The sequence below is a fragment of the Rhinolophus sinicus genome, chromosome 16 (assembly GCF_057876585.1).
Source record: "Rhinolophus sinicus isolate RSI-liver-muscle chromosome 16, RSI-T2T, whole genome shotgun sequence".
In the NCBI taxonomy this organism is placed as follows: domain Eukaryota; kingdom Metazoa; phylum Chordata; class Mammalia; order Chiroptera; family Rhinolophidae; genus Rhinolophus; species Rhinolophus sinicus.
In genome coordinates, this window is record NC_142516.1 from 1768767 (window position 1) to 1787180 (window position 18414).

General features: G+C 60.4%; 1 protein-coding gene across 1 annotated transcript; it reads right to left on the reverse strand.

The window, feature by feature from the left end:
• Nucleotides 1-479: 479 nt before the first annotated feature.
• AGPAT2 (1-acylglycerol-3-phosphate O-acyltransferase 2) lies at nucleotides 480-14274 on the reverse strand. The gene is made up of 6 exons (XM_074331344.2): nucleotides 13880-14274; nucleotides 4831-4964; nucleotides 4210-4385; nucleotides 3845-3940; nucleotides 2052-2124; nucleotides 480-1112 (listed from the first exon to the last, which is right to left on the reverse strand). The coding sequence occupies exons 1-6, from the start codon at nucleotides 14059-14061 to the stop codon at nucleotides 937-939; spliced, it is 837 nt and encodes a 278-aa protein (XP_074187445.2). The 5' UTR covers nucleotides 14062-14274; the 3' UTR covers nucleotides 480-936.
• Nucleotides 14275-18414: the final 4140 nt, after the last annotated feature.

The window sequence follows — 18414 nt, forward strand, 5'->3', positions numbered from 1 at the left end:
CTGGCGGGAGAGGAGGGCAGCCACAGGGCAAGGAGGGTGGCTCCAGCCCTCTGGGTCCTGCTAGGAAGGGTCTTGGTCCCCACTCTCCAAAAGGGGCTGGAGCAGGTGGTTCCTGGGAAGGTGACACTGGCCACAGAGACAGCCTCCTCCTGTGACAAGTTGGCCCCACATGCAGCCAGTGGCCAAAGAGCAAATCTCCAGCCTCTCCCCAGTGTCTGCCGGACCCCTGGGAATGCCCACTCCCCCCATTAGGTGGATAAGCCCACCCTGAAAAAAGTATTATAGGATGACTAGGGGCCCAGTCCCTGGAAGGGAACATTGCCAGGGGGTGTGTTGGGGGTCCCCTCCACCGTGCCCCAGGGGGGAAGAGGCACAGGGAGCCTGGAAGACCCCATGCGCCGCCTGGGCTGTGCCACCCTTCATCCAGGATGGAGCCTTAGGCAGCCCCGCCCACCCTTTTAACGACCACAACTCACCAGGCACTTCCAAGAGTTCATTTATAAAAAACAACCAAGTGCGGTACCAATTCAGCACGTGCTCCCCAGGGCCGGCGGGGTACAGACCCCACCCCAGAGCCTGCCTCTCCCTGAGACCTGATACAGGCCCATGGCTGGGAGCCCAGCAGGAGGGCGGAGGCCTCAGCTCAGGCCACTTGCTCTGGCCCCAGGGCTCCTTCTACATGCGGATCCTGGAGGCACAGGGTGGGTGAGGCCCTGCCCTCAGAGCTTGGGGAGGCTCCAGCTGACTCCTTTGCAGGGGCATCAAGGGCTTGGACCCCAGGCCAGTGACAGGGGCCTGGATGGAAGCCAGGGAACTGTGGGAGTGGGACACTGGTATTTGGCAGCCAGGGTGGGGTGGGGGTCCCTCTGTCCATACTCTAGTCAGGTCCTGTCCCCACCTGCCCCACCCCAAGTCCTGCCCCACCCCAGGCCTTGGCTACTGGGCTGGGTAGGCACCAGACCCAGCAGTGGCCCCATTCTCCTGGGGTGTCTTGGACATGCGGAGGAAGGTGGTCCTCATGGCTTGGTGGCAGTTGTCCATGAGTGTGGGGACATCAGCGACGGTGAGGCCCCTGGTGGGGATGGCGTCCAGCACTTCTACCTTGATGGTTGCTGTTGGGGGTGGGGTGGGCATCAACAGCCTGGGGGGCTTGGGGCCCCACCTGTACTGCTGCCCTGGCCCCAATGCTGCAGCCTCTCGTCCCAGCTGAACCCCCTCCCTTCCCCCTCAGCCACTGACCAGGCTTCCCTGCAGAGCCCCCGAGCGCCCAGCCAGGCTGGCTGCTTCCCTGGACACTCCAGCCTCGGGTGGTTGGCTTTTGGCTGAGAATAACTTACACAATCACCACAGCTCCTATGTACACACTCAGTAGGTTTGGATAACCGTGTACGCTGTAAGCACCACCCAAAGTACTGAACATTTCCTCCCGAGAGAGCACTCATGCCCCCGCCCGCTCCCAGGCAGCTCCCACCCACGTTTACTCCATCTCCACAATGGTTTAGGCTGCACAGAATCCTGGATGTGGGCAAACAGCTTGGCTCCTTCCCCACTGCCCTTCAACCTTGGACCCCACCTTTCCACCTGGGGACCAGGTGCAGGGACTGGAGGGAAAGGCAAAAGCCCTGAGCTCTGTGGCCTGTGGGCATGGGGGTGCCTGGGAGGCTGCTGCCCTGGGAATCAGGTCTGGATGCACCCTCAGCACAGGAGGTGCTCGCCTCAAGCCCCCTGAGCTGTGCATGTGGCCTAGACCTGTGTGTGAACTCAGGCACCCCGCACACAGTCTGGGAGCCTCAGTGTCCTCATCTGGGAAATGGGCCCACTACCACACACCTCATAGTCCATAGCTGAGACAATTCTTCCCTGCCTCCCTTCCTCCCTCCCTCCCTCCCTCCCTCCCTCCCCCCTTCCTTCCTCCCTCTTTCTAATGGTTACTGTGTGGCAGGAGTCTGGCTTACAGTAACCACTGGAAATGGGCACTATATTAGGGGCCCGGGTGTTACAGTGACCAAGGACGAGACAGGCTGTGTGTGCACAGGCGGCGGGGGTGCTACCTGAGGTGAAGAGCTTCGTCTTGGGGTTGTAGAAGGAGGAGAAACTGGAGTACACCACGGGGATGATGGGCACCTGTGTACAGGGAGACGCGGGCAGCCTGAGGACGACCCACCTCAGACCACTCATCCCCAAGGGTGAGCTCACGTGCCTTGTCACCCGCCTGCCCACTTTGGAGCAGCTGCCAGACAGACACGCTGTCCTACCTCAGTGCCCTTCCACACTGACCCCCGGGCCTGGGACACCCTTCATGGGCCGGGTGGCCGAGTTCCATAAACTCTTCCTGCTCTTCTTCACTCAAGCATCACCTCCTACAGGAAGCCTTCCTGGCACACGCCCATCCGACCCACGTCTGTGTCCCCCATTGGGTCCTAAGATTCCCCAGTGGGGCTAGAGAAGGTTGCTGAGGTCTCCCCATCCACCCTCCCTGCCCAACCTCGCCCCCACCCTGGGGAGGCTGGAGGCAGCTCTAGCGCAGGGAGGGGGCAGGGCCTGCTGCTGTTCCCAGGAGACACCAGGGTCAAGTCCAGTGGTGACTGCAATGTGGGAAGTGGTGCCTGAGGCAAATCATTAACCTGGCAGTTAGGGAGCCTCTCCCCAGGCACCACAGAGGACCGGAGGGGGGCTGGGAAAACAGGGAGGCTACACGCAAGCAGGTGGTGGGTGGGGGATTGAGGGAGAAGGGAGGACGACGGGAAATTGCATCCAGTCCCCTGGCTGAGGCTGCTGCTGTCCCAGCCCCACCAGATATGCCTCCTCTCCCACCACCCTCCCCATGCCACTGGCAAAGGGAAGTGACATCAGCCCCAGGCACCTGGAAGGAGTGCCCTCCACTTCCTGGCTACAGAGGCCACGGGCCCAGAAGGTGGGAGAGCCTTGCTTGGGCAGGGCTGGGATCGGAGCCCAGACTCTGGAGGTCCCCAGCTCAGGGATTCTCCACCCGTCTGCCAGTTCCTGCACCCAGGGGGTTAGCTGGGAGCCTCTGGCAGGAGGGCTCACCTGGCCTTGCTCAGGGCCAGGACCAGGCGGTGCTAGAGGCCACCTGTCACAGGTGGAGGACAGGAGAAAAGTCGCCACCTGGACCCCAGGCCCCAGATGGGCAGGATGAAAGCCCTTTCTGACCCCAGATGATGGTTTCCATACACAGATGCCCCCAGCATGGTACCTGGGTAGGACAGGGCATCTTTCACCCACCAGGAGACCCCACCCCGTGGATGAATGTGACACCTGGCATCACTCCCAGGCCCCAGGACACAAACTGCACCCCTGGAGGTCAAGGACCAGAAAAGTATAAGGTCCCAGAGCAGAGCTCACAGCTTGCTCTACCCAGGCCCACCTCCAGCTCTGGCCCCACCTGCCCCACACTGTGGGTCCCACTCGTTTACACCCACTGCCCACTCTCACCCCAGCCAGGGTCCTGGGGGCCTGAATGAACACCCGGCACTGCCCTCCAGAATAAGCTCAGCAGACGGGCTTCTTCTACCACCCCCTCCCTGGGGGACCCTCGCCTGGCCAGCTAGGAAGTGGGGGCGCTGCAACTCCAGGTGCGGCCACAGCGGAGCCGAGCGTTACTCCAGCTGGTCACTGAGCCTCATCAGGTGCCCGCCCTGGGCCTGGTGTCAGGCCTGTCACTCAGAGTCGGTGAAGGGGCCCAGAGGACCTTCCTGAGGTCAGGGCCCAGGTGCTAGAGGGGTGGTGAGGCCCTGCCACCTGCCCAGAAAGAGTGTTCCCTTCAGCCTTAAGCCAACCTGGACCAGCCTCCCCAACCCCCAGGAAGGTGAGGCTATGGACGCACCTGGGCCTGGATTGCCAGGTAGAAGGCACCTTTCTTGAAAGGCAGCAGGTCCCCGTTGTCATTTCGCGTGCCCTCGGGGTAGATCCACACTTTGAGCTGCAGGGGACAGAGGAGGCAGCTGTGGCAGGCTTGCGACCCATGGCCCACGGCCGCCCCAGGGAGGCTGCCCCCCTTCTCAGCAGGGGACACCGCTCACAGAGAGGACTTGTCTGTGTGCGGTTTGCAGCCGTGCGGTGAAGTGTGTTTCTGCCCAGAGGAAGTTGCACTGCCTCCCGCCAAGACAGCGCGCGAGCGTGGGCAGTCCCAAGCCCTGGCACTCACGTTCTCGCTGAGCATGCGCGGCAGCCCCAAGCCCTGGCACTCACGTTCTCGCTGACCATGCGCTCGCCCACGTCGGCCATCACGGTCATGGCGGTCCTGGCGCGCTGCCGATTGATGAAGATGACGCCCCCCAGGTACATGATGAGGCCCACGGGCCCCGTGAAGAGCAGCTCCCGCTTGGCGATCTGCACACAGCGCTGGGGGAGGGTTTCCATAAGGCCTGCGGGCACCCAGGGGGAGGGGGGCAGAGAGAGAGAGAGAGACAGGCAGGCCTCAGAGCCTGGAGCCACCTCCCCAAGGAGGTGGGAGACCCTGCCGCCCTGTGCCCTGACCACCAACAGGCCTGGGCGGGTCCTGCCTTCCCACCGGCTCCCTGGGCAAAGCCATTTGGCCTCTGAGCCTGTTTCTGGCCTGTGAAGGGAAGGAGTTTAAACAGCTCCCGGCTGCCGGTGAGTGGGGGGCCTCGTGCCAGTGTCACTCAAGGCCTGTGGCTGGAAGGAGGCACTGGTCCCCTGGTCTGTCAGGCCCCCCTCCCCTGCCAGCTCATGGGGGCCCCGCCTCCACCTCCCTGAAGCAGCATCCTCCCCCAGGGACCAGCTGGTGGCCTGGACTGAGCCTGTGGCTGGGAAAGGCCGGCTCTTCTGCCAGACCCTCAGCGTACCCACCCATCATGTCCAAGATGCTTTGGTGGTTGGAGATGATGACACAGGGGTGGTCCACCTCCAGCTTCTGGCGGCCCTTTATCTCAAAGCGGAGGCCGTAGATGTACTTGAAGGACCGGACGAACCAGCTGATGATGCTGAGGGGGGACGATGCCAGTGAGCAGAGGTGCCGCTGCCCTCGGCCCATCTCAGACTGGCTTGGAGGCCTGGGAGAGGTGTCGCGATACAGGACTGGAGGGAGACACGGCACAGACGCCCGCAGCCGACAGGGCCTGCGAACCCTCTCGTGGGCTGGCTACGTGACCCGGAGCCCCCCCCATCCAGAGCATTCAGGTCCTGTCCCTCAAGGGGACAGCAAGGGCTGCCCTGCCTCCCGCCACCCCAGCCAGACAGATGGGAGCAAAGCCTCTGGGGGCAGACACCCAGCAAAGGGGAGGGCACCTACTTCCACGTCTGCTTTCCAGGGTCCTGCCCATGTCACCTGGCCCTCACCCCACACCTCTGCTTGCTCAGCCAAGTGGGGACCGAGCTGGAAGGGGCTGGAGGCTGAGCCCATAGGGCCTGGCTGGGTCTGCTTCTCAGCGTGTCAGTGACTGAAGGACCCAACGTGGGGAGAGGTCCCAGGTGTGAGCAAGGCCCCCACCCACACACTCTAGGGGAGTAGACCCAGCCAGGGAAGTGACCGTCCCCTCAAGGTAGTGCCACACCAGGAAGTAAGCATCGGTACCAAGCAGTGACCTTTGCAAGGAGCTGAAGGAGCTTCCAGAATGATGGGCAAGCCACCCGGAGGGGACTCACGAGACCAGGCACATGGAGGTTGTGCTGCTTCACTCCTCACCCCCACCCTACAGAGCAGGTCCAGCGTCCCCTTTTCACAGATGAAGACACTGGCCTAGGAAGGTCAAAGACCTCGCCCAAGGTCACCAGGAGAGAAAGTTGTGGAGTCGGGATGTGTGTGGGCCCGGGACTCTTGACTTGGAAACCCAAGGCTCTTCCAGGCCCTGCTCCCACAGGAGGCTTCCCTGAGGCACCCGTGAATTTGAGGGGCCTGTCCAAGCAGCACTCAATGGGCGTGACCAGGTGGGTCCAGGGGCACCTGTGTCTTCTGAGCGCTAATCATCCACAAGGCCTGTGTTTGCAGGTGGCTGGCTGGGTGTGGAGAACACAGGGAGAACCGGCCGCCTCAGGGCCCTGCTCTGCAGGATGCTTTGCTTATAGCTGGGACAGGACCGGTGCCCTTGAGGGGTCAGCCCTCAGGGGGATGCCTAGTCACAAGTCTGAGGTGTGAGCTCACTGCCCTGCGGCTCCCTGCAGGGCCCTGGGTCCCTCTCACCCCCTGTGGGTGGCAGGGGGCTGGGGATGTGCTACCCACCCACCCAGAATTGCTGCATTTCTCCCAGAAGATTCCTGTGGCTGCCCCCCCCGCCCCCCAGGTCCCTTGCCTTCCTCACCAGTCCTGAGGGAAGGGGGCGGGATTTTCCACCCTACACAGGAGGTTACCGACAGCTGGCTCTCAAAAGAGTGGGTCAGGGCCCTTTGACTCAAAGCCAGACCCGGGTCTTAATTGTGGGAAAACACACAGAAAATCGAGCATCTCACTCATTTTTAAGTGCCAGCTCAGTGGCCTTAGGCGCAGTCACACGTGTGCCCACCCCCTCCATCATCTCCAGGACTTTCTCTTCTCCCCAAATTGACACCCTGTCCCCATTAAACACTCACTCCCGCCCCTCCCCCAGCCCCGGCCCCCCCATCTACCTCCTGTCTCTGAATCGGACTCCTCTGGGGACCACGTGTAAGTGCAGTCCTACGGGATTTGTCTTTTTGTGTCTGAAAGGCTGTGCCTCTCACAGAACCTAATTCCTGTCAGAAGCGCGGACACATCTCATTGCCTCATGCTGCAGATGGGGAAACTGAGGCTCAAGGAGCACAGTGGCTAGTCCTGGGCTGCTTTCACGATCAGACCTGCCATCCCTCCCTGGATCTGCAAGCCAGGGCCTTCCTCCTCACATCGCCAGCCTCAGCCGGCTCAGGCCAGACCTGCCCATTTGTCCCGTCCACTCAGGGGCTGGGCCCCGGCTGTAAGCCCTGGACAGCGGCTGGAACAACTGCCTGGCTGTCTCACCTCCGGGAGCCTCAGTTTTCTCATCTGCAAAAGACAGCCTCTCGGGTCACTGTGATGATTGAAGGAGACAAGGAGAGGACATAAGTGGTCATTTTACAAAAAGAAAAAACATAAATGTCCAATAAACATGGAAAAAATTCCATCTCACTATCCACCAGAGAAATGCCCATTGAAACAAGAAACCCTTTTTTCATTCTTCTGATTGGCACAGATTAAAAAGACTGGTAATGGGAGGTGTCAGCCCGAGAGATGCTGGCAGTATTGGGAGCCACAGATGCTTCTGGAGAGCAGGTTGGCAGCACTCCGCAAAAGCCCTTAAGAAACCGAGTTCCTTTCACCTGAAGTTGCTTTCCAGGAATTACCCAAAGGCAGTTATGGGTAGCTGTGGTGACGCTCAAGTGTGGTCTGAATTAGGAGAATCTGAAAATACCTAAATGCCCCCCAGGAGGGAGAGGTGAAATAAATCAGGGTCCATTTCACAGCCTGCTGCAGCTGAGGAAAATAACAACGGCGATCTGCATTTATTTACTGCAAGAACATTCCTCTGATTTCTAATCCTACTTCTAAAGGTAACTACACATGCTTGCCTCTCCCTACCGTGCTGCACAGGGAAAATCTCAGGCCACACAGGAAATGGACAGTGGTTCCACTTGGTAGTGGGATTTGCTGGTTCTGGTCTTTCTTTTTAAAATTGTAGTAAAACACACATGACATAAAATTGATCACCGTAACCATTTTTCAGTGTCCAGTTCAGCAGAACATTGCACAGCCAGCCCCACCATCTGACAGAGGGACTTCCTCTATTGTGTTTCTTTTTGTATCATATTTAAGGGACTGATGGGACACTATTACTGTTTCTGAACTAAGACAGATACTATGTATCAACCCCACGCAGTAGGACCTAAGCAGGCGCCCCTCCACATCGTTCCCCTGCCTCCCGTGCCCGCCCCAGCCGGGAGCCCAGCCAGCCTGGCAGAAGCCATGCTACCAGGACCAAAGGCTCAGGGAGGGACAGACAGACTGCTTCAGGAGATGGAGGCTCCCATGGCAGCATGCTCTCTACACTTTTACAAATAACTGAATTCACACACACTGAAAAATACAGCAGCCGGTGTGATTACAGTGAGCTGCGGTGCATCCTGGGAGTGAGAAAAGCCAGGCAGTGCCCACGTGGGCACCCACTTTTTCTTCTTCCAATGTCCCACCCATATTGTCAAGATTTTCTGTAAAAGTGGTGGGAGAATATATATTATCATTTTCACAGTGTTTCCTCAAAGAGGAAGGAAGCAAACCAAGCTCTGCAGAGGCTCCTATAGTCAGCAGACATTTCCGGGGACCCACCATGTGGCACCAGGCACGTAGCACCCAGGCAAACAAAGCCGGTTGGTAACAACCCCCCCAAGTGACGTCTGTTGAACAGCTACTGTACACCAAGCACTGCACCAAGGGCTCCACTTGAACCATCCCATTTTTTTCAGACAGTATCCCCACAAGGTCAGTACACTCAGTATATACTCATTATGCAGATGAGGAAGTTGAGGCTCAGCAAAGTTAAGTAACCTGCCCTAGGTCACACAGCAGAGAAGCCAGGATAGGCCAGAACCCACCTCTTAACCTGGTTTTTGAAAACCATGTGAAAAATGCCAGGCAAAGGGCATGCTGGAGGTGGGGTAAAAGCTAGGGGATTGCAAGGGTTCAAAACCGCAAGACTCCAGAAGCTAGTGCTGAGGCCTCACTCCCTCCCCCGGCTCTACAGCCCCCACCCAACCCCCAGCAGCGCTGGAAGTGGCTGTCCCCCTGTCCTAGCCAGAACCTCGAAGCCACCATCACCCCAGGTGGCCCTGCCTGTCCAGCCCAGGCCTCATCCTGAGTGCCAGCCGTCCTTTGTCCCCAAGCTTGGGGCAGGTGTCAGTGCTGCTGGTCCTGGGACATACTTCTCTGGCCGCTGTCCCACATCCTCCAGCCCCGGATCCCATGACCCTGCTTTCCCAGGGAGGCCAGTGGAGTGGAGCCAAAGTTGCCTAAAACCCAAGTGGCCATTGGATGGGTTGGGTACCTGGCTGGGTGTTCCAGAGCACCAGTGATGGCTGCCAGGGGGTGACTGGTGTGGGCTTTCTCCAGCATGGCCGGTGGCCCCTGGAGCACGCCCTTTCCCACTGCCGACAGGAGTATCCAGCTCCTCAGGCAGAGAAGAAAGCCTGACCCTTCCCGATCTTTTCAGGAGCCCTCCACTTAACCTCAGACCAGGACTACTGGCCTAGAAGGGAGCGCCATAAACGTCACAGATCCTTCCGGGGCAGTGGGAGCCCAGACTGCGCGCCTGGCAGCCAGCCCCTTTGGACCATCTCATATGCTTGGCCCAAGGACACCTGGGCCCCTCCCAAGCCATAGGTCAGACAGACCTGGATTTGGATCCTGACTCCCGTCTCCCCAGCTGTGACCTTGAGCAATAACCTTGACCTCCCTAAGCTTCCATTGCAGCCTGTGACATAGGAAGGGGGTGGAGGGATTAAGCACAATAAGGGCGGGACACCCCGTGAAACATGTGGGACCATGGGAGCCTCTATAACAGCAGCTGTGATGATGACACAAGCAGAAAAGAAGAACCCAAAGTAAATGAAAACAGAGCCTCCCCCCCTCGGCCAGCCCACTCCTCCCCCACCTGGCATCTGCTCCAGGTAGCTGCACAGCAGTTCAAAGCCAGGCAGGCCCACCTGCTGACCTTTGCCCTCGGCCCCTGGACGGTCTGCGAGGCTCCCAGGAGACCCGGGCAGCTGCTTTGGCCAAGGCAAGCCAGTCCTCAGACGCCTTGGGATGTGCCCCACAGAGCAAGGGGCTGTGGTAGGGCTGACTTGGGGCAGCCCTGCCAGGAAGGCAGCACAGGTTCTGCTGATCTGCTCAGGGGATGGGAGGCCCCAGTGAAGCCACCTGGCAGAGTAGGGGCATTTTCCAAGTGTCATTTGAGCTGGAGCACAAGGAAGGGACAGGAGTGGAGGGCAGGCGCTTCAGCCTGTGCAGACGACCAGAAATGCTAAGACGGCTGTGCAGGAGTGGAGTGAACACCAGGGACCTAGAAAGAGGGGGCCCACAAGTGACAAACTGGCCAAGGAAACCCTCCCAACCCTCTTAATGAGCAAGTCTCCAGGGCTGGTGGGAGCCCTGGTTTCTGGGCCCAGGAGAGTCTATCTGTCCCTTGCCATCCCACCCCAGCAGGACAAGGGTGGACTTTCCTTCAAGACCAGGGCCCCAAGCCAGCCCCAGGTGCTGTGGGGCGCCCCAGGCGCACTGTGTCCCTATCCATGCGTTCCCCCCCAGGACCACTCAGTGGCAGGCAGCACTGGCCAAGATGCTGGGCTATTCTGGCTTCCTCAGTGTTTAACATGAGCACGGCCCACACAGGCCGAGTGCCTCACTGCCCTGCCTCCCTGGCTGCTAAGAGACACGCCATATGCCTAGGTCCTGGCCACAGGATATACGTCATCCAGTTCCCAGAGGTCCTGCCACAATGGTGGCCTGCTGGACCCTGAGAATAGTGGGGCCACAGGCTAGAGGAGCCTGAAGCTTTCTGTGGCCCCAGGCCACCCAGCTCTGGTTTCCTTTGATGTATGAAAAAGTGAACTCTGAGTGGATGGGGGGATGGCGTTGTCACTGTGTGAGGGATATAAATGATAAATGTCGAACTATGACATTGTTTTGTGCACCTGAAAGTAATAATAAAAAAAAGTTATTAAAAAAAAAGGGGGAACTCTGCTTAAGCTCCTATTCTGAGGGTTTCCTGATCCTACAGCCAAATCCAATCCTAACTCACAGCTTTCCTGGACTTCACTTTCCTCTCTGTCAAATGGGTGTGATAAGGGCATCTGTCGTCTCCCAGGACAAGGAACGCAGCCTGCTATTCCCCACTAGCCCTGCAGACACCGCCAGCCCAAGGCGGGTCCCTGGTCTCAGCACCCCCAGCCTGGTCAGACAGTCTGCCTCTGATCATCTGTTCCTGGCACACTCAGAACTTGAGTCTCAACAGCAATTGTCTCCTTGGGGGCCAACCCAGAGTCCCATGGGGAGGCGCTACAGCTCAGGGGGAAGACCGGAAAGTGGGGGAGACGGTAGAGTGGGGATGCCCCTCCCAGAACTCAGGGCTTTCCCAAAGCCTGGGCTCCAGCCCCAAGACCACCACGGCGCTGGCGCTGTCCCCAGACCCTAGCGCTGGGAGGGCACAGAGGAAAAAGGAAAAGCATGCATTTCGGAGGCACTCAGTGGATGTGCGTCCTGGTTCTGCCATGTCCTAGCTCTGGGACCCGGACAACCACCTCCTCCCCTCCCTGCTTCGGAGGCCTTAGTTTCAGGTTGCTTCTCTGAACCTCAAACTCTTCATCTGCAAAACGGAACACATATTGATCCACCCCCAAGGCTGAGGCATCTGCGGCACAGACTGGGTGCTCAGGAGCTGGAAGTGGAGGTTGGCATAGAGCATAATCGGCAGAACACTTCCGGAAAACAGGTGAGACTGGAGAGGAGAAAGCCAGGCACCCACGGTGCTCATGGGTCCTGGGACTAACTGGGCAGACTTAGCCTGCCCCGGCCCAGAAGGGGCCAGAAATGGGGGGGGGAGCCTGTCACTCACTCCGTCTTCCTGGGTCCTGTTGCTGGACACAGAACCTCTTCTTTCTCTGCATTTCTCAGCCTCCCCTCCCCCACAGCCACATCCCTCTGGAAAGTCACCTTCACAAGCACCCCATCCCAACTCTGCATCCCCACCCCCACCCTAGCCATCGCTGGGGAGTCATCACTGTGACCCATCCCTGTGGGATCTGGGGATGCAGGGGTGCAGGCTGTGGGCCCCCCTGGCCCACCTTCTCCCTGCTGTTAGGTCCTAGAGCAGCTCCTTTAAAGAGTTTTTGTCTGGCGATTGCCCTGGGGAAGGGCGCAGCAGGAAGCCCCACCCAAGCACCACCAGGCCATCTGGGGTCTAGAGGGGGAAGCCCTAGTGGCCAGAATCTCAGGTGAGGCTGGGTGCCCAAGTCAGGCCCTGGGCTGAGGAGAACAAGTAGAGGCCAGCAGAGGCCAGAGGGCCAAGGCCAGGCAGGGTGGGGCAGCAAAGTCAAGCGCTAATGTGGCCCGCCCACCAGGTCCAACCACTCTGTCAGAAACAGAGCTGGTGACTCCTGACTTGACCCCTGGAGAACAGCTTTGTTGTCCAGGGCACTCTTGGAAGAGACAGGGGAGCCTTTAAAAGACAAGGACGCCGCTTGCAGAGTCCACCTAATGACACAGAGTGTGTGTGTGTGTGTGTGTGTGTGGTGGGGGATTACTCCAGGATCTCTTGTCACTTCTACTGGAAACTTGCTCTGGGCCCAGCTCCCCCCTGCACCCCAGGAAAGCCAGGCCCAGGGCTCCCTGCTGCCTCAGAACCAGACATGCCAGCTCCTGGCCTGTCTTCAAGAGGGCAGCACCCTGAACTCAGTACCACCCCTTCCTGCACCTCCAGGCCCAGCCCCCAGCAGGTGCAGGGTGGAGACTCAGGCAGGGTCCCAGGGCCTTAATGCCAGGCCAGGCCTTCAGAGATGCACGAAGCTGGGGGCACCACTGCCTTGGAGTGGTGGGGGCCCAGCTCTGAGGAACTCCTGTTTCTGGTGAGGAGCTCCCCTCACCAGAGGGCACTCCTTAGGAAGACTGACGCTGAAGGGACAGCGCCTGGGGCCTGTGTGTGGGTCCTGGGACGCTGGCTGGGCCATTTTGAGTGTGGGGGCCAAATCTTATTGAGCACCCATGGGCCCTCCAGTCTGAGCCATCATGCCCACTCTCAGTGCCATGTGAAGCCACAGACCCCTGAAGACAAGGCCTGGGGACCCATGCAGTACGGGTCAGTCCTAGTGGCATCAGCCTGCTACGGGCAAGCACAGAGATGGTAGAAAGCCAGGAACCCTCACCTACTGCCCTGTAACCACATGGGGGCGGGGGGGCCCTCAGGGACCACAATATCCCCACACCAAGCCACAGCCAAGCGGCCAGTGCAGAAGCCACAGAGGGAAATGTTCAACAGCTCCACCCTCCATCAGAATCCAGGTGAAAGGCAAGGAGCCCCCTCTCTGGCAGCCACAGCCCCTACCACCCTTCTGACCCAGAGAGACCATGAACTCTTCTGGTCAGCCCAGCCTGAGCTGCCCACTCCACACCCTATACCCACTCCCAAAAGCCAAGCTCCCTGGGTCTGGGAGGATTCCAGAGGCAAATTCCAGCCACCACCCCCTTCCTTCACCTGGATTGGAGCTGGACCCCTAGGGCCAACTTCCACCCTCCCTAGTGTGGAACCTCCCACCTCTCTGAGCAGAGGATGGAAACGCAAGGAGGCACCTGCGGAAGTGCCCAGGACCAGGTACATTCATCACCTGGCGGGTGGGCGAGAGGGGGGTTGGAAAGGAGAGGAACCACCAGTACCCCAGTGCGGTCCAGGCGGGGGCGGTGCTCCCGCGGGGCCACGGGGGTGGGGGGGTGGGTATGGGGGGTAAGCCCGGAGGTGCTGGCCTCGGTCCCCCTCCCCCCCCCCCCCGGGGAAGGAAGACTGAGCCTCTCCCAGCTTGGCCCAGCCTCTGCGCCACCCACCGCCTGGCACCCCACACCCGCACGCCCTGGGCAGGACTCAGGGACACCGCGGCGCCGGAGGCCGATACCTGTCTAAATCCGTCAGTGCCTGCCCTCCGCCGGGGCCTCCCGGCAACAGCGTGGGCACACACTGTGACGCCGCTTCCCGGGGACCCTTACCCACCCCCGCCTGCCTCCCCAGCGGCGCCCTCCCCTCGCGCGCCCGCCCAAAAGCTCCGGAGAGGCGCGGGCGGGGCAGGAAGGAGGGAAAGAGAGAAGAAAGTTGGGGAAGCGGAAGCAGGCGGCCGCCCGGCCCTGCCCCCCCACCCCCACCCCGCCCGGCCCCCTTGCCTCATGTTCTCCACTGTCCGGCCGCCGTGGCGCAGCAGGCAGACGACCGCGGCCACGATGGAGACCGTGAAGCAGAGCACGCAGTACAGGGAGATCTTGGCGTAGAACTTGGCCGCGCGGCTCAGCTGCACGAGCAGCAGCAGCAGCAGCAGCGCCGCGGTCAGCCACGGCCAGAAATCCATGGCCGCGCTCGGCGGCGGCGCCCTCGGAGCCCCGACGGCGCTGGCCTAGGGCTCGGACCGCGGTCGCTAGGCCGACCTGCGGGCTGGCGTCGGCTGGCCCTCCTCCCCGCCCCGCCCGTGCCCCTTATTGCGAGGACGGAGGGGCGGGGCGGCGTGGGGAGAGCGCGCGCGCCAGGGAAGCGGCTAGGTGCGGCGTGCCCGCCCCGTGACTGCCCCGGCCGCCCGGTCACCCGCCCCGTCCCGCCCCGCCCCGCCCCGCCCCGCGACACTCCCCCTTTCCCCGCCACCGGGTCACCTAGGCTCTGACGCCGCTGCCCCCTCCCAGCCACTGCATCCCCGCAGCCAGGTCACTGGGACTCTGGCACCCCCCCCACGTTCTGGGCCTCCTGGCCTGTCGGGTGTCCCCCACCTCCGGGCCGACCCCGCGGGCGCTTCCCCTGAGCCCAGACCACAGCTCCAAAGGAGGCCCAAGGACGTGTCCGCCCGTGCCAGCCCGGTCGCCACACAAAGGGGCCCTTGAACCGCGCCCGAGTGACCAACGGCCACCTAGACAGGCAGCCTGCCCCTTGGGGTTCCCTGGGGCAATTACAGGGAGGCCCAGCTGGGCTCGGGGCGACCTCGCCTCGCGGGGTTTGGTGGGCGCAACAGATTGGGGGAGGGGTTAGCAGTAGGAATGGGGCGTTTCTGGGCGGGGCTGAGGGTGCCGGCCCTGGGTGCCAGCAGCGGTGTCACCGCGGGCGCTCCTGGTTCCAGGCCAGCTGCAGATATCAGGCAACAATATTCACATCAGCTTAGCTGATGGGCGGCCAGCCTGGCAGGACAGCCGTGCCGTTAGCGCTGGCTTGGGGGAAGGAGGAGGAGGGACCTGCCGGGCCTTCCAGATCATTCCTGTGGGGACAACCGTCAGACCTCAGAGAGCAGATCTGAGTTTGTGAAACCAAGTTTCCTTTTTGCACAAGTCCTCACCACGTGTCTGGCTGGGGGTCCTGTGTTTGCTGCAGTTTAGAAAATGCCCACTGTGCTTGGAGCTCCCAGGGCGAAGGCCGAAGGCCGTTAGCAATATTGGCCTCTTTCTTTTTTCAGATGCTAAGGTGACCTGTTACTGAAATCTGTCACTGACACTCCCAAAAAAACTGTTCTGTTTCCTCTGACAAATAACAAAAGCTTCTTGAGATGAGTGGGGACTTCTGGCCCTGGGGAGGCGGGGCCTTCCTGCTGGGCCCATTTGCAGGTGTCAGAGGTGCTGCATTGGCCTTGCCTAAATAGGAAGCATTCTCGAGTTAGTCTCATTCCACCTTGTCTGGCCGTTATTTTGTGTCAGTTTGAAGAGACTAGCTTGTCCCTCTTTCCACTCCTGGCCCCTCAGAGGAGGCCTGAGAGCCCCCCAGGAAGGGGGCACTGGGCTGCTGCAGGAGTCACAGTCCCGGTGCAGACCTCAGGGTGACTGGGAGAGTACGCCGGTGGGTGCAGGTGGGTGCCCTACAGCCAGGGAGCTGCAGGGAGGGAGGAACGGTGAGCGTAGGCTGGGTCACAGCGGGCTTCTCTACGAGGGGTAGCAGCGTCTTCGGCTGGAGTTCCTGAGGGTCCTTACTGGATGGACAGAATCCAGTCCTCAGCAACCGGAGGGCAGAAAGGGCTGTGTTACCCGAAGGCTTCCTTCCGGTCCTTTAGCTCCTAGCACTGCACCTTCCCCAGGGACCCACCCATCACTCACACCCCATCGTCTGCCTCACACTCTCCTAGCACTTCTATGACTAAGTCGCACGTTGGTGTGTGTGTTTGCTACCCTTCTCCCCTCACCCTACCCCCAACTAGAATGGCCGCTCCAATGGGACTTGTCTGTTCCATTTCACTGGTATATGACCAGCATGAGAGCTCTGAATGCCTGGCACATAGTAGGTGTTCAACAAATAATCCTCTCGAGAGCAAATGTATCCCCATTTTACAGATGGGAAACTGGGCCCCCAGAGGTGATAATCACCCAGACAGGAGGTGACTGGGGAGGAAGCCGACCCCATTGGCACTGTCTGCCATGTCTGCTGCCCTGTCGTCATCGTCCTGCACCCCGGGCACTGGTCCTGGATGCAGTTGCGTCCTCAAAGAGGCTGTTGCCCAATTTCACCTCCTTCCCCCATTCCGTCCTCCTCTTAGGGAAGTGTTGAAAGAAAACGTCCACTTTTCCTCTGACAAGAAGGGGGTGGAGGAGGGGAGAGGCCAGTGGAGGTGGCATGAGACTCCAAGGGTTGGGTCTGAAACAAATATTCAATATTATACTGTAGCACTCTATTTGGAAAGTTAACAGAAGCTCCTTGTTTCTGGAAAGCGAGACCCAGAGAATCTTCCCAGTTGGTAGAGATACTGAGAACAGAGATTCTCTCTAAAATCAGTGATTGTCAGCAGAGCAGCGACTGGCCTGGGGTCTACTCAGCTTCCTCCCAAGACCATGGCTGGTTCAGGGCTAGGGATGGGCAGTGTCCTGTTTGACACTCTCAGGGCACCCCGAGTCCCCACAACTACCCAGGGAAGGTGCTGGGTGTGAGTCAGTCCTGTCCCCTGCCGGACAACAGCTGAGAGCCCTCCTGGGCATTTGCTGGGACCCAGCCAGACAGCACATGGCATCAGGTGACATAGTCAAGGCTGAGCTGGCACCATCTCCTGAGGCCCAAGGGAGCCCACAGCCGAGGGGAAGGGAACGCCGCTGGGCACAGGGGGCACGCTGGCTTGGGCATGCAGATTGACCAGAGGCTGAAAAGGTCCACCCACGGCCTCCTTCTGCAGGGGGGAGGGGGCAGAATGGTGCCCTGCAGTCTTTGTTTCTCTTAGGTTGGGTGGGGTCTGGAGGGAAGGGCCAAGGCTCTCCATTCCTGGAAGTGGAGACAAAGGAGCAGCTGTGTGACCCTTCCTGCCTGCTTCGGTGTTAGGGGCAAGGGCCGTGTACCCAGCCTCTGAAGTCTGGTGATCTGCTCCAGCCTCCAAGTTAGGTAACCACACCTGAGCCTCAGTTTCCTCACCGGCTGAGATGGAAGGAGCACCTGTCCCCAGGTCTGTTCCCGGGAGGCTAGACGGGAAGCAGGGGCCAGTGCTGACTTTGCCTCTCGCATCCTGAGCAGGTGCATTCCTGTGCCTCAAACCTGCCCAGGAGAAGGGAAGACCAGGAGGAGAGCCAGGGAAGGGACACTGTCTCAGCAGTCCCACAAGACCAGGGAGGGTGTGGACCACGGAGCAGCTGATTGCATAGCTGGCAAGTCGGGAGCACCAGGAGACACCCCTGTGAGGCCCCTGCTCCCTCTGGGGGTCGTCTCTAGGAGGCCCACCTCCTGGGGAGAAGACTGATGGAATCCAGGCCTGGAAGCTGGACGGGAGGAAGGGACGCAGCTTGGAGAGCCAGGCAGTGCACCGAGGGGACTGTGAGCCCAGCTGGCCTGCCCTGGGGTCTCACGCAGAGCCCCCCTAGGTTTGTATGTTTTCAGAGCTCTTGGTGGGTGTGCCACAAGGCGCAGATGCCATCCCGACACCTGTAAATAAAGCAGCCTATAAATCTTTCATGGGCTTGTACTTAAAAATAGATGAGGTGAGGCCCCAATTTCTGGGGCTCTGCAGTGGGCGGTGCTGAGGCCACAAACTCCCAGGGAAGCAGGGGGAGGGGGAGGGTTGTGCTAGTAGGCCAGACCTCCAGGGGCTGCTGGCCAGGGCACCTGGAGCTGGGGACATGTGGCCTGGGCTCTGGCCAATGGGAAACCACCATGTGGATGTATCATCCAGAGTCCTGGGTCACAAGGCTGGGAAGAGGGGCTGAAAGGCAGAAAGTACAGGGCAGATGCCCAATGAGGCCCTGAGCCCAGCGCCTTAACGGTCCCACCAGCCGTCCTGCCTCCGACATGGGGCGGTTACCCAGGTCTCAAATGGGCCCTCGGAGACAGCCTTACCCAGCCCCCCACTGCCAAACAAGAACACGGGCCCAGAAGGGTGAGGAGACACCCGGGGTCCCTGGCCAGCAAGATGGAGTGGGAGGTAGGCTGTGGTGCAAGCCTAAGAGCCCAAGGCCAGATTCAAGTGGCCTCACCCTGCCGCCTGGGCCGCTGGGACCAGCTCTTCCTCTCTGGGCTTGTTTCCTGGTCTGTGCCAGGGGACAATGACGGGCTCCTAGGGGCCTACTGAGTTCGATGGGATAGGCTGTGTGTGAGCTGCCAGCCTGTCAGCAGCTCTTCCTAGGGCATGCCGCCCTCTGGCCACCTCACCCATGGTCCAGCTGGCGTCCAGACTCAGTCAGCTGCCCCATCAGTGCTCCCCAGGCCAGCCCAGGGGACTGGAAGGGGCTGGAGGCCCAGCAGGCCGCCCTCTGCCTCTCCCCAC

What these genes read in the sequence shown, in the direction of transcription:
- AGPAT2 (XM_074331344.2), bottom strand. Translation starts at nt 14,061, where the DNA reads ATGGATTTCTGGCCGTGGCTGACCGCGGCGCTGCTGCTGCTGCTGCTG. An exon ending in AAGCATCTTGGACATGATGG is followed by an intron (nt 4,386 to 4,830) that starts GTGGGTACGCTG and finishes GGGTGCCCGCAG; the next exon opens with GCCTTATGGAAACCCTCCCC. An exon ending in AGCGCATGGTCAGCGAGAAC is followed by an intron (nt 3,941 to 4,209) that starts GTGAGTGCCAGG and finishes TGTCCCCTGCAG; the next exon opens with CTCAAAGTGTGGATCTACCC.